At 37.3% G+C, this 14,566-nt stretch overlaps 1 protein-coding gene across 1 annotated transcript in view; it reads left to right on the top strand.

Moving 5' to 3' along the window:
• LOC111148008 (neurexin 1) overlaps nucleotides 1-14,286 on the top strand; it is a 1,160,981-nt gene extending 1,146,695 nt beyond the window's left edge. The window contains 1 exon segment of the mRNA XM_022504343.1: nucleotides 12,999-14,286. Within this exon segment, the coding sequence (XP_022360051.1) occupies nucleotides 12,999-13,306 (308 nt within the window). The 3' untranslated portion in view covers nucleotides 13,307-14,286.
• Nucleotides 14,287-14,566: the final 280 nt, after the last annotated feature.

Raw genomic sequence — 14,566 nt, 5'->3', positions numbered from 1 at the left:
TCCCAGCTCTAGGCTTGACATGCTTTCTTCTGAGGAGCTCATTGGAGAACCTGGCTCATCTTTCACCTAAGCTCTTACACTTTCACCAAAAAGAATGTGATATTTTTCCAACAAAAGAAAATTGAGACGGCAGTAGCTTTCTGGCAGGAATATAAAGATGATCACCCAAAGTGAGTAGACCCAGTGTTAAATCTGGAAAATTATATACTGCTCTGGGGCCCAGAATGACCTGGACTTATGTAGTATGTAGACGGTGTGCAGGGACCCTGGCCGAGGAGCAGTGCACCTAGCCCCCAGCAGACAGCTGGGCTAGAAATCTTACCCTGCATTTCATTCTGAGTACACCACAGGATTCCAGAGCAGGAAAGGAAGGAAGAACAAAGAACTGACCTAACAATTTTAGAAAGAACCTAATACCTCATCAGAAGAGCCATTATTTCCACGATAAGAAGCCTTGCTGTCAGTGATGACTAAAGAGTGCTCGGAGTCATGATTGATTCATGATACCTAAAAATATAAAATACCATAATGAAATTTTGAAAGAGGGAGAAATTTAATGCACTCCAACCATGGGTGCCAGGGAGCACTGATCCGTGACGACAAAATGTTTCCCAGATAAACGGAAATGAGCTCCACATGCAGCATGACAGTTAAGGACCCGAATCAACATGCCTGGCAAATTAGGTGATCTTTCTGTCACTTGAATTCACAGGCCCTCCGTGAACGTTAGGCAAGTCCCTGACTACAGTGACCCCCAAGAAGATAATGTCTTAAGCGGTCAACATCACGGCTAACCTAGCCATGGCGTGCCGTAATATTGTGGATTCCATATCTGTTGTGTGGAAGACACAGGGAGGATCCTGACACTATCCTTGTTTTTATATCATACTTGATCCTTCTCTGAGTGCTTTCACATTTATTATTCTACCCAATCTGATATTTCTGGGGACCTTGGGAGGTAATAATGTACCACCATGATGTTTGTAATGAAAAAATGTTAACAGGGGATCGTAAATCGTTAAGGGTCACTTCGCAAGTCAGGTGCAGTACCTAGGCTTGAACCCAGTGACCAGTATTCTTCTTACCCCTCGCCGATGCTTTCCTAAGATTCTGTGTGGTACGGACTCCTTTTGCCAGAATTGACAGAGAGATGGCAGCAGGCGCGGTAGAGTGGAGTTAGAAGGGGTAGAACCAGACCACTATGCAGAAAAGGACAACTGTTCAGTTCTACGGGAAAGGATGACCTGGAAAATACTAACAAATTGTACCGTGGTCCTAAATGGAGACACACCGAATGTATAAAGTGATAATAACTGTAGACATACTTGAGTTTGAATTTTGTCTTTGCTATTTGTGAAGACTAAATAACCACAAGCTCATTGAGACTCAGTTTCCTTTCCTGTCAAACAGTGGTAACACCTACATCACAGAGTTGTTCCGAGGCATAAGTTAGATAATGTGTATGTGTAGGTGCAGCACAGAGCTAACCATATACTAATAATTCAGCAAAGGTAACAGTTGTTAACTCCCTAAAATAAGAAAAGGAATTTAAGCCTCAGAGGGAGTGAGAAGGCAGAGTAGCTACACTGAGCATCAGTTGACAATTATGTCATGTGAAAATGTATCTACTAAAGGTAAATCTATGCAATATTTGGAGGGAAATTAAGAAAGCGTGCTTTGATAACACAATATACTTAGGTAAAATAACACCATGAGCTCTTCAAAACCTGGACTTAACATGTAAATTGTAAAAAACAGAACAAAACAAAAACAAAAACAAAAAAACATGACCAGCAACTTCTGTCCGAGAACTGGAAGTAGGGCTGCAGTATTCACACACGCACACACACATGCCTCACTACTCGAATTACAGTCTTAGTGCCATTTTTGTCTTCCAATAAACCAGGTTCTCCCTAACCTAGTTCCAGGCTTGAAGATTCTTTGGAATGAATCCTTTCGGTTTTTGTAGATTGGTTGTTGACTTTTCTATATGTGAAAAAGTGAAATGCATGTTAAGAAAACTGATTTTTTAAAAGATTTTATTTATTTATTTATTTGACAGAGAGAGTCACAGGGAGAGAGGGAACGCAAGCAGGGGGAGTGGGAGAGGGAGAAGCAGACACCCTGCTGAGCAGGGAGCCCCATGCAGGGCTTGATCCCAGCATCCCAAGATCATGACCTGAGCCAAAGGCAGACGCTTAATGACTGAGCCACCCAGGCACCCCAAGAAAAATGATTTCTGAGTGTATGTATTCCTAGGTGTTTTAGTCATTGAGCAACCAGAAAAAGAAGGTATTTTGCTATTGAAGAGTATAGTTGAGTAAAACTCAGTAATGGAGAGTATAATCTACATTTCAAAATATAGCTCTTCTGGCATTTTCTGGAATCTGATACATTTTGATGAAAAACCAAGTCTCTCCAGGTTCCCTGGCTTTGAAGCTGATTTTCTCAATTATTCCCTAGATGGCTTTTCTTTTGCTTAACAATGATAGGAAGTTTGTCCTGACTGATAAGGCTCTTTTCAGCTTCCTTTCCAGTAGAAGCAGTCTTGAAAAGTATCCTACAAACTTCTGCAACTATTCTGCTTATTTTGAGAAAAGAGCTCCAAATTACCTCTCAACTATTTGTAGTGCTATGGGTGTCGGATGATGTAAATAAGACGACCAAACTTGGTTGACTTTAAATAACTTCGTGACTTAGTCATTAGAAATAAGAGGCTTATTACTTGGAGGCATAGGGAAAATAAATGCAGATATGATACTTGCATTGATATAAATTGGTCCCAATTTTCCTAAGCACAGGAGAAGTGATTTCTCGTTTCATGAGATAAATACCCTATTTCCTCGTTTTACTGAAGGTATTGAAGAGGCTGGAAGTTAGGGAAGTGTTGAGGGAATATATAAGATCTCACTGCCAGTGTTTTGCCCACCTATTTACTACCTCTGAAATCAGAGGTCTCTCACACTTCCTTAATGGTTAAATTCACCCCAGTCTACTCCTGAAATGGACTTAACCAAAATCTCTTCCTCGAATCAGTCAGAAAACATACATTCTGTTGCATGTGTGTGCAGTCTTCGTTAGATGTTAGAAGGTGAGGGAAGTGGTAGAAAAGAGAATTACAGGAAGCTATCAAAGGCCTAGCTACATGGTCTGGAAACAAAGAATCAACCCAACAGAAATGAAACATTTAAATAAGTTTTCACAATGGTGTGGGCTCCCTACCAAAATGGAGGTTGTCCTATATGGTTGAGGGAAGATTGGGATGAATGTAGGTTTCCTATAAATCCCCCCATACGTCTTCTTGATTCTGTTCTTGCAGCTTCCGGCCATTCTATCTCACAGTTTTCCTTCTTTACCATCAGTGGCTTTCCAGAGTTCAAAATAGAAACATGGATCATTCTTCTCCTTTAAGTCTCAATTCAAATACCTTCTACTCTGAGAGCCTTTCTAAAGCCTCCTCATTATTATCTCTTAGTACCAAATTTTGTGCTGCCTTCTGTTACTGAATTTTTTAATTTTAAAATCATCTTGTTTTCTTATATTTTCTGTTATATTTCTAATACACTTATATAGAAGCATGGCTGTCTTAAGTACCTTGATATCATCAACATTGAATATGGTACATGGTAAATTGTTGTTACTCAATAAATACTTGTTGAAAAATTTTAGTTAGCTTTTTCTACTTGGTTTTATTCCCCCCCACCCTGCTTTTCCCATCTTCATATATTAACCAATGGTAACAATTTGACATGAATCTTTCATGTATCTTTCACCATGTTCCTATTAAAAACATATAAATATAGGGTTGTTCTTCTTTCTTGCCATATAGAAGTAGAAGCATGCTATATGAATTAAACTAGCTTTTTTCCTTTACTAATATATTATGGACATGTTTCAGGTTGACAGATTTGACTCTAACTCCTGTTTTCAACGCTCATAAAAGTCTAGACTATGGGTGTGCTGTAATTTATTCAACCATAGCCTTGTTATCAAACTCTTAAGTTTTTACATTTTTTTCCTTTCTTCTCATAACATTATAGCAAACATTCTGTATTTATATATTTATATGCTGGTATATTTACTTATGTAGACTATACTCCCCAAACTGAGGTTGATTAAAATATTTGTTTATTTTTTTTAACTTGTATCATTGTAAATTTCAAGCATATAATAAGTTAGGAGGGCTGTATAATGAGCTCACATGTACCCATTATCCATTGCAATTTAATCTTTTTAAAATTTTAGGAAGTATTATTAGATTACTTCCTAAAAATGATTAAAAAATTCATATTCTCACCAGCAGTATTGCCCATTTCCCAAATAAATGTTTATCACATTATCACTTTTTTTTATTCCTCTAGTTTTGTTTAAAAAAAAAAAAACCTCCTTATTTTATTTTGACTTCTAGTCTAGTGAAATCAAGCATCTTATCCTACATTTAATCACCCATTTGGATCTTCTGTTCTCTGCTTGCCTGCATGCATTTTTGTCCATTCTTATATGGATTGTTTGGTCTTTTTCATGTCACTTGATATATGCTCCTTGTATTTTAGAGGTATTAACTCTTAGTGTGTTATATATGCTACACATATTTTTCCTCTCCTTTTCATTTGCATTTTCACTTGGTTAGTGACTCCTTTTCCCAATAAAATGTTGCTTTTTATGAAGTCAGATATGCTGATCTCATCATGTATGGCTTCATTGTATGGCCTATAATCCGTATGTTAAGTTTTATATCCACCTTCAAATTTCTTCTCACCCTCCCCCAACATTCACTGTGCTACAGCCATTTTGGTTTTTGTTAAGTTTCTGAAAAACAAGCTTTCTTTCCACAAGGTCATTCCTCCTCATTCCTCCTGACTAGAAGACTCTTTTGCCCACTTTTCACTTGTCTAGTCTTCAAACCTTTTCCATGTGTCAGCATAAATGTTGCCAAGTCAGGTCTTTCTGACTCTCCAGTCTAAATCAGAAACCCTTGTTCTACTCCTGCATGGTACTGCCCTTTTCTTTCATCACACATGTTCCAGCTGTTGCTTTAAGTTTAACTATATGATTCTGGGTTGGAATATTCAAGGTCCATGATGGCAGTGTCAAGTGTGTATGGTTATCCACTCTACCCCAAGGACCTAACACAGTCCTTTGGACATAACTCTGGTTTGCTATGTTTTAGTTGACAGAAGGAGTGAATATTCTTAAGAAACTTCATAAAAGATGGAACATTAAGCTAATTTTGAGGAATAAGTAGTATTGAGCCAGGCACGATGAGAAAGATCATATGAGCCAGGCATGTAGGTAGAATTTTACTGACATGTGGAAATGAGGGACAGCAATAAAATTATGACTGCAGATTCCTTTGAGAGAAAGTGAAGACAAGTTTGAGTAGGTAGCTGTGGGCAGACCATGAAGGTCTGATACTTCAGTAAATACCTTGACACTTTCAAGGGTTCTCATAAAACCTTATGGGCACAATGACCATGTTAAAGTTTATGAAGCCTGTGGATGACTAAGCTATAGACGCACAGTTTACAAAGGATTCGGTGATTGAAAAGCAGGCTTCTATAAATGCCATGATCCTCTGGCTTCTCCCAGAGATGAGGGAGAATGTGTGTGTTGCTCTATTAGTTTTCACTGTGACCAAAGTCAAACAGGGTATGATTGTCCCTTGCCTTTTTAGTCCCGTGTCTGTCATTTGAGGTAGTAGCTTGTCCTAGTTGGTGCTTTCTGTCCTCCAGGCACAGGATGAGTTTTTCTGAGGCTAGCATACCCTCCCATGTAATACTGAGATCTCTGGTGAAGATAATCTCTCAATTCCCCAGGGGTGTCCTCTGTACATCCCTTCATGCAGGCGCCTTTGTGTCTTTGAAAGAGGAAAATGTTAGGCCAAGCAGCCACATAGGTAGCAAAGGCTTATTGATTTCCAAGTTCTTTCTGAATCAACGTTTTATTAGAAGGGCTAAGACATGTCAGACATGTCCTCCCTCGAGCCTTTTGTCTGACCTTCATGAGCAAACTTCTGAATATGCAAAGCTTGGGTGGAGTTGATGGCAAGGGAAAATGGGAGGGATTTAAAACATCCAGCATTCATCACCTTTCAAAAAACTACAGTGTGAGTTGAAATTAGCACATGCATACAAATCTTTGCCTACCTGCTTTCCTGCAGCTGTGGCATTTAAATGTGCATCCTTTTGAGGGATTGCATCATGATTGTTTCTTCTGACCCAGGTTGTGTTGAAGCACAGAGGCAGAAAAAATAATAAATCTTATTTTTCTGGAGATGAGGGACAAAACTGTGCTAATCTCAATTTACAAACACCCCAGGAGCCTACAATTCCAATTTCCTTTTCACAGTATTAATGAAACTGGGTACTGGAAAAATCAAATCTTCCCCCATAAATCTGAAACCATTTTCAAGACTAGCCTAGAATTATAATAATTTCTACATCTATTAAACACAGTACAGTGCTCTGTCCTAATGAGATCATTTTAGGCAGCTTTTTCCTACATGGGGTGGAGACAGAAATTTAAAATTGCTCACTTTTACTTTATGATAAAACCAGAAAGACTGGTCAAAGACTCTTAGAAAAAAATTAAATAAATACATCTTGTCAATAATTTTTTAAAAGGATATTGTAAGATAGGATATCTAACAATGGCAGGATGATATATGTTGAGCATTATGGAGTTCTATAATCCTTTATATACCCCTCCTGATCTGAAATATATAGCTCATATTCTGTTTTTTAATCATTTATCATTTCTTATCATTTTAATCAATTTTTATTATTTTATCATTATGATACCATTTTAAATTGGAAGTCTCTTATACTTTTTCCTTCAAACTCAAAAGCAGAATTTTCATTGTCATCAGTGTATAGTGAAATTCTTGCTTCATGTGATAGGGTCATGGTTGATGACATACCTCTACCCAAAGAGTCTATATTGAAGAAATAAAACCAACAATAAGAATTGCCTGGAAACTGTAATCTTACCCTACAAAGCTAAGTTTGGAAACAACATAAATATAATAAGGTTACAGTGAAAGAACAGCTCATCCAAGTATACAAAATAGTTTCATAAAAATGACAATTTGAGTGATAAAAAGAGCCTCTGATAGCATGGTTATTGCCTTGGTGAACTCACCAGTGGAAATATAAGGTCCCACCACCCACCCAACCTTCATTTTATGTGACAGGAATTAGGGCTTTAAACATCATTTCTCAAAAAGTATTTTAAGAACATAAATCAAGAGCAGTTTTATTTTTTCGTAACAATATCTGATTGCTGTTTTTCCAGTCTCAGAAAGAATAACCAAAGGATGCCAGACACTTTCCATTGCAGAGTGAAGCCTCTTTGAAAAAATTGGCTAATGTTCAAAAATTGACCTTCCAGAATGCAATGTTATTTTAGAGCTTCAGTTGTGAATCATCTTGCTAAGTAAATGTGGACTTTATATTCCCCATTTGCCTAAACTAAGGTTATGACTAGATACAATCTGACAGTGGTAAACTGATAAATACAGGCTCCAGTGAAAAGCGTAATGACATAATGTGCCCTACACATCCCCATCCACCTAACCAAAGTTTTTAAAATTCATAATAGAAGAGCATTTATTGTGATAAAGTATATAATTTTATTCTGTAAACAAATTTAGAAGGTTAAATGATAAGGTAAGCCATTCCAATATGAAACACAAAGACTATGTTCTAGTGAAACATCACATTTAGACTTTTTTTTTTTTTTTTTTTTTTTTTGCAGTAAAGACTCTTTTGTATCGTGATTTGAAATTAGGAGCTTGGCAATAGGTTTTATCACTCATTGAACACCTTGCTGACCCATTATGCTCTCTGAAGGCCATTTTCAAAGACAAGTCATGAGCTGGGAGAGGGCCACCCAGAAGAGGTAGAGAGGGGAAGAAGTAGAAGGGAGAGCAGAGAGGAGCAAAGGATTTGGTGGCAGGGGGTCAGAGGAACTGGTGAGGAGGGAGACCTGCCACAAAAAGTCTTCTCTTTTCTATTCTCTGCCATAGCCTCATGTGTCACTTAAGCATGTTTGTTCCATGTGTTTTTAACTGGATCTAAATGAGTTCTTATTTGGGGAAATGATGTTCTTTCACAGATGTAGTGCCAAAGGCTGTCAAAAATAAAGAAAGAATATACATCAGGACAATTTCTCTTCCTGTTGTGGTAGTTTAAAATAACTATCTCAGCAAAGTTATGGATAAGCTAAAATTTTAAATATTTCATTTTTAAATTTTTTGGGAAAGTACAAATGCATTTTTATTCTTTTTATATGACAAGGCATGGAGATGTGTCTTTTGCGCTGAACATTTTCCACAATGAATTATTATCTCATATGAATAAACTGGGTTGGGGTATAGTGTGGAACTATGTTAATTAGGGTCCTAATACTTGAAAGATTGTGCCTGCCTAAATAATCACGGTATTAATCAGACAGTGAAAAACAAGGAAATACATAGAGCTGACATACAGGATTCTTGATGAATCTGGGCCAAAGCAGACTATGTAGTTGGCTTCTCAAAGAGACCATCAGATCTTACCAAATATCTGACAGAGATAAAGAGAGAATTAAAAATCAGTTTTTATCTGTCCTCTAAGATAGCACTGTTTACCCATCTCTGGGTCTGAGGAATACTTTCACAGCCATTTATCTGAAAAGTAGCTTCTATGAAGAGGCTATAACCCTTTTGACGGCTCTTTGTCCTTGCCCGTGCAGTCAGTAGCTTCGGAATCATTTAGACGGTATCAGAAGCCTTCAAACTGCCCTTCAGGTATGTGGACGTGCTCCCCCCACAGGTAGCAGACCTTGTAGTTTATTCTATTCCAGGGGACTCTGAGGGTTACATGATGATGGGATGAATGACACAGGAGGAAGATCATCTGTTGTTTTAGTGTTCACATAAATTGTGTATCATTCATGATGCTTTCCTACTTTATGAATCATTGAAATGGGGTATAAATGGGCACTTAGGATATTTCATCTACTCTTTTTCTTTCTCTCTCTCTCTTCTTTTTTTTTTTTTTTTTTTTTTTGGCTTCCAACCTAAGCCTCAAATCAAAATACATGTGCCACCCCCACAGCTGGATGCTTACTTGCCTGTTTTCAGTCAGGAGAAAGGACCCTTAGGTGCTCTGGCTTATTCAGTACTCATCCCTGGTCCTGCTCAAGTTTTCCATTGACCAGGGCTCTCTGTACCTCTGGTCCATTTAGCTTAGTTTCACCCCGAAGTCTGCTAGCTTTTGACCATTGACAGACTAACCCCTAATATGTATGTATTCCTTTCTCTCAGCTCCCTCCTTGACTCTCTCTTACCTGTTTTTTTTGTTTGTTTGTTTGTTTTTTAAAGATTTTATTTATTTATTTGAAACAGAGAGAAAGAGATCACAAGTATGCAGAGAGGCAGGCATAGAGAGAGAGAGGAGAAAGCAGGCTCCCCGCTGAGCAGAGAGCCCGATGTGGGCCTCGATCCCAGGACCCTGAGATCATGACCCGAGCCGAAGGCAGAGGCTTAACCCACTGAGCCACCCAGGCGCCCTCTCTTACCTGTTTTGAAAGTGTTCTCATCACATGCTGGGACAGGGAAAGGTAGATGAGTGAAAGTAAACCGTAGTTCATTTGTTTGGTTTTTAGCACTGCTGAGAAAACATATTTAGATTGTCGTATTTATTTAAAATGTCTTGATTTAGTGTATTATGGAGTGTGAAGGGAATGCAAAATTCTCAAGTGCATGAAATAAAAAAATTGTGTATGGATCTCTCTGATCAAATTCCTTTTTTCTTATTGCTACAAAGGGTTAAGAGATGACTCTGTTTCCTTTATAATATAAAATTTCACCAAATTATATAAGAAGGCATTTAGCTTTTTTGGCCATTTCTACTATTCTCTACATTTAAATTAATAAGAAATTTCCTCAGAAGTTTTCCAGCAATCATCAAAATAAACCATTAATAAGTGAAACCACATGTATAATTTATAAATATCTTTAAATTTCTCTAGCCTTTTCTTAAAAAGAGATTTTATTTATTTATCTGAGAGAGAGAGAGTGGGGGAGAGCTGTAGGAAAAGAGAGAGGGGGAGAGGGATGAGTAGTCTTTGTGCTAAGCAGGGAACCCAACGTGAGGCTGAATCCCAGGACCCTGAGATCATGACCTGAGCTGAAACCAAGAGTCAGAAGCTTAACCGACTGAGCCACCCAGGCACCCCATATTTCTCTAGCCTTTTATTGCGCATCTGGGAGAGATGTCTTTGGTGTATAAATACTTCTGATCTTAGCACAAAGGTTAAGAAAAATGTCACTTACCTTCAGATGTAAAGCAAAAACAGAAAAAAATCATTAATCAGTGAGATATGGAAGCAACTATATATTGCGAACAGACCTATAATAATACCTGTGGTGGTTATTAATTTTTAAATGTGAATCGAGGGAGAAAGGATAAAGTGTTTCATCACTGGGTTTTGGCATTTTTTGGTCAGTTATTTTTAAAAAATGATATTTAGAATCTTTATTTACATGTGGGTTATAGAGATATTTTTAGTCCTGCATGTGACTTAAGCAACATTTTGGCTGGAGTTGCAAAAAAAAGGCGAGTATTTTCCTTAAATAGGAGGTGTTTATCAAATGCCTGTATGGCAAAATTGAGGCTTTGCTTTGGTCTTTGCATCTCATTCTAGTTTTAACATCAACTTGTTGTTGCTGTGCTACTTACATGGTTATTGTGAAAATATATCAGAAATATTAGAGCAGATAAAAATAAGATTAAAATTATTGGATAAAATAGTCCATTTATGATTCCAGTTCCTAGCTAGAAAAAAAAAATGAACGTATATACTCTTAGTACAGAACATTTCAACCCTGCATTTCATTAAAACTCTCAAGTCTTCTTAGCATGAACTATATGATTAGGGTTTTATATCCATTCTCTCCATTCTTCTCTGACAAAGTGAGATCGTTATGAAAAATGTGTTTAAAAAAAGACATTCCATCAGGATGGGGGAAAAGATTTAAGTACCATTTAAATAAAACCCTTCCTTTAGCATGAAGACACCATGTTAAAAGAGTGATCCACAAATGAGCAAGTAACAAGTTGTCCTTCAGTGAAAGTTCGCAGCTGAGCTAATTGGCAGACCTGGGCAAAGATGGCTGTCTTTGAAAGAGCAGGCGCTGTCTTTGGTTTGTGAGGGGGTGACAGAGTTCCTGCAGTAGGTTCTATTCTTTTTAAGAGGAAATTAATTTCCTGTAATCAAATGCCGTGGATTATAGTCTTTGTCTCCTTCCCCCTTGGCCACAGAAGCAACAACAAGGCTTTTTATTCAACAACATTACATGGGCTTTTGTAAACTCAGCAGTGACATTGCATTGAAATGTTTCACCTGATACATTTTACAGCTCCAGAACACAGCGTATTGCTGCTTTGAGCCTGAGAACTGTTACTTTGTCAGTGGCTCTATGTGTAAGGCTTTATTTGGGGAAGGAAAGAAAGTGACAGCAAGACACTCCCCCATGGTGCAGAAGAAATCTTGGTGATGTTTGAAAAATGGCATTACAAAGCAGTACAGAGCTATAGCTGATATATGACTACCAATTTAATAGGAACTTTTGTAGAAATATTAAAAAATAGCTACTAAATGATATTTAGTAATAGTAAAAAGCACAGTTTTAGTCTTGAACTGTTCAATTTCTGTATAAACACATACCCCATTTATATACACATACCTATATGTCTGATATGTATACAATCTTTAATTCATTCTGTATAATTTGCAAAACATATTTTGAAAATTACAGCATTTTTAATTCACTACACCTGAAAAGTAATTTTTTTTCTGTAAGATGAAGGAGAAAACAGATTCAGAGAAAGAAAACACAATCCATAGAGAAATAATGATCTGAGAGTCAAAGATAGGATAGATTTTTATCTCTGTACAGTTCCTATTTTAAAAATCCCCCCCCCAAAAAGTTAATTTTGTAAAGAAAAAGAGTTTCTCCCTGCCCCCCAGCTCCTATTCGCAAATTAAATCCCAGGACTTTTTCTCTTCGTCTTTCATCACTTTCAGTGCCTGACTATGCCCTGGAGAAGACATTAATGAACCCTGTAATCCATTTCTTGTATCCATGGAAGAGCTTTATTTATACTTGGGAAAGACTTGAAGGAGAATTTTGCCAGTTGAAGAAAAGTAGGCTAGCCAGTCCTTTATTCATTATTATCTATTAAGTACTGAATTTTGACTTACGCCCAATTTTAGAAAGTCTGTAAAACTGAGAAAAAAGAATTTTCCTACTTGGCCTTCCCAAATTAAGTTTTGGTGGCCACCCAACCACTGCTAATGGATCAGCGATCATATATACTTATATGAATAAATAAACCTCCAAAACTCTTCAGTTTTGTTTTAGTTTATAAAGATGTGACTAAAATCATGCTTTTACAAATGAGTGAGAGAAGTCTTCAGAATGCCTGGATTATCCTATTGTTCAATACCGTATTCATTAGTGTATGAGGCGATATGATTTCTAAAGTAATACTAAGTTCAGCTATCATAATTCAGAGTCTAGAGTTAACCCTAGTGTTCTGTATAAACATCAGTTTGATTGCTAAATTAATACTCTCTGATATTATAACATAGTGTCATTATAATTTTATTTACCATGTTGGCTTTATGATTTTTCACCTGACACATCAACGTGGCCCTTAAGAGCTACATGAAGCTTATTTGGGGCTGCACTTACAAAATCTTGTTAACAAAACTGATCTGTGATAAAGAACAGATGGAGACAAATCTCTCCCCAAGTCCTTTGATTCATAGTCCCTAGTTTTTAGTGACCACAAGGCATAGGGATTGCTACCTTTAGCAGCAGTAGACTTCTCCTAAAGCAGTAGGTGTTATTCCATTAGGCATGGAAATAGATAGTGAATGTTAATATAGCTCTCAGGGGTTCAGTGAACTCCGTAATCACGCTGTTTTTCTCACGCTCTTTCCCACAGCTAACCCAACCCGAGCAGGCGGGAGAGAGCCATACCCAGGCTCAGCGGAAGTGATCCGAGAGTCCAGCAGCACCACGGGCATGGTGGTGGGGATAGTAGCTGCTGCCGCTCTGTGCATCCTCATCCTCCTCTATGCCATGTACAAGTACAGGAACCGGGATGAAGGCTCCTACCATGTGGACGAGAGTCGAAACTACATCAGTAACTCAGCACAGTCCAATGGGGCTGTCGTAAAGGAGAAACAACCCAGCAGTGCGAAAAGCGCCAACAAAAATAAGAAAAACAAGGATAAAGAGTATTACGTCTGATCCCAAGATCTTAAAAGACCCTTGTATAGAAATAGTCTTCATTTTATCTGAGACATAATATAAACTTATTTACTTTCCTTTTTATGAAGCACATACAAAAGAAGACAGGGAATGCAATCAGGAAGGAAAGACTGTTTTTAAAAAATAAAAAGTATCTCATGCTCTTGTTTCTCCAAAAAAGAAAGGAAAAAAAAAAAAAAAAACAGGGGCCAATAAATTCCCTAACATCCACAGTGTTTTCATTTACTCTGCCTGTCTTTATGTTGCTGGAACATTCCTAAAAGACAGTGATGACCGCACGCATTCATAAAGCAAAGGAGTATTACAACATCAAGGCACAACACAAAAACACAACACACACCACAAAAAAAAAAAAAAAAAAAAAAAAAAGAAGCTACCTATGATCTTGGATTTAGCCAAAGTGCTAGCGCTTTCCTGAGAAGTCAGTTAGTCCGATTGCCAGAGAAGACTGTGTCATTTTGAATGACCCAACCTGCAAACCTTTGGGTTTGCCACCTGGCGCAACTGGAGCGGTGGTTGGAACTTGCATTTGAAACAAAGTGCTGGCTTTTTTGAAGACTCGTGTAGGAACACATTCAAAAAGCCCCTTTCTGGTTGTGAGGGAAAAAAGTATGGAGGCCTTATTTTCAACAATGTGAAATATAAGGCACATTTCACACTAAAATTTCAAAATAAACAAAAAACCAAGAGGGCATAGATGCAATCATTGGGAAATTTTCATGCACGCTTAATATGTTATTACATATGTTTATATAAAATCCATCTCTGTGTGCTTTCTGGACTGTGATAAGTGACGTTTTATAGCCTGTTGTATAGAAAATGCAAAATATATCTCTGCTCTTCAGCCATTTTTGGTAAATTCAATGTTATAAGTGTTGCTAAGTATAGGGAGTTTTATGACATCAGAGCAACAATTATTTCAGGGTTTTGTTTTTGTTTTTTTGCCACCATTATAAATTGCCACAGTTACTTTTTTAAAAAAATTACAATGTAGTGTTTATTCTAAGGAAGATATGTATGAATGTATATAAAAAGACTCAGCTACTTTTTTTTTCTAACATGTACAGCTTTCATTCTGTTGCAATTAAGTTTTAGTATTTGTATGAAGGTGTGAATTAGAAGGTAAAATATATACATATGTATCTTATAATCTTCTTTTCTCCCCCAGTACTCACATTTTCCACATACTTTCATCATTTACAATCACACACACACACACACACACACACACACACACAC

The sequence above is a fragment of the Enhydra lutris genome, unplaced genomic scaffold (assembly GCF_002288905.1).
Source record: "Enhydra lutris kenyoni isolate GAN:26980312 unplaced genomic scaffold, ASM228890v2 scaffoldscaffold18, whole genome shotgun sequence".
Taxonomy (NCBI): Eukaryota; Metazoa; Chordata; class Mammalia; order Carnivora; family Mustelidae; genus Enhydra; species Enhydra lutris.
The sequence above is the reverse complement of the archived record's forward strand: the minus strand, read 5'-3'. Positions and strand labels throughout refer to the sequence as shown.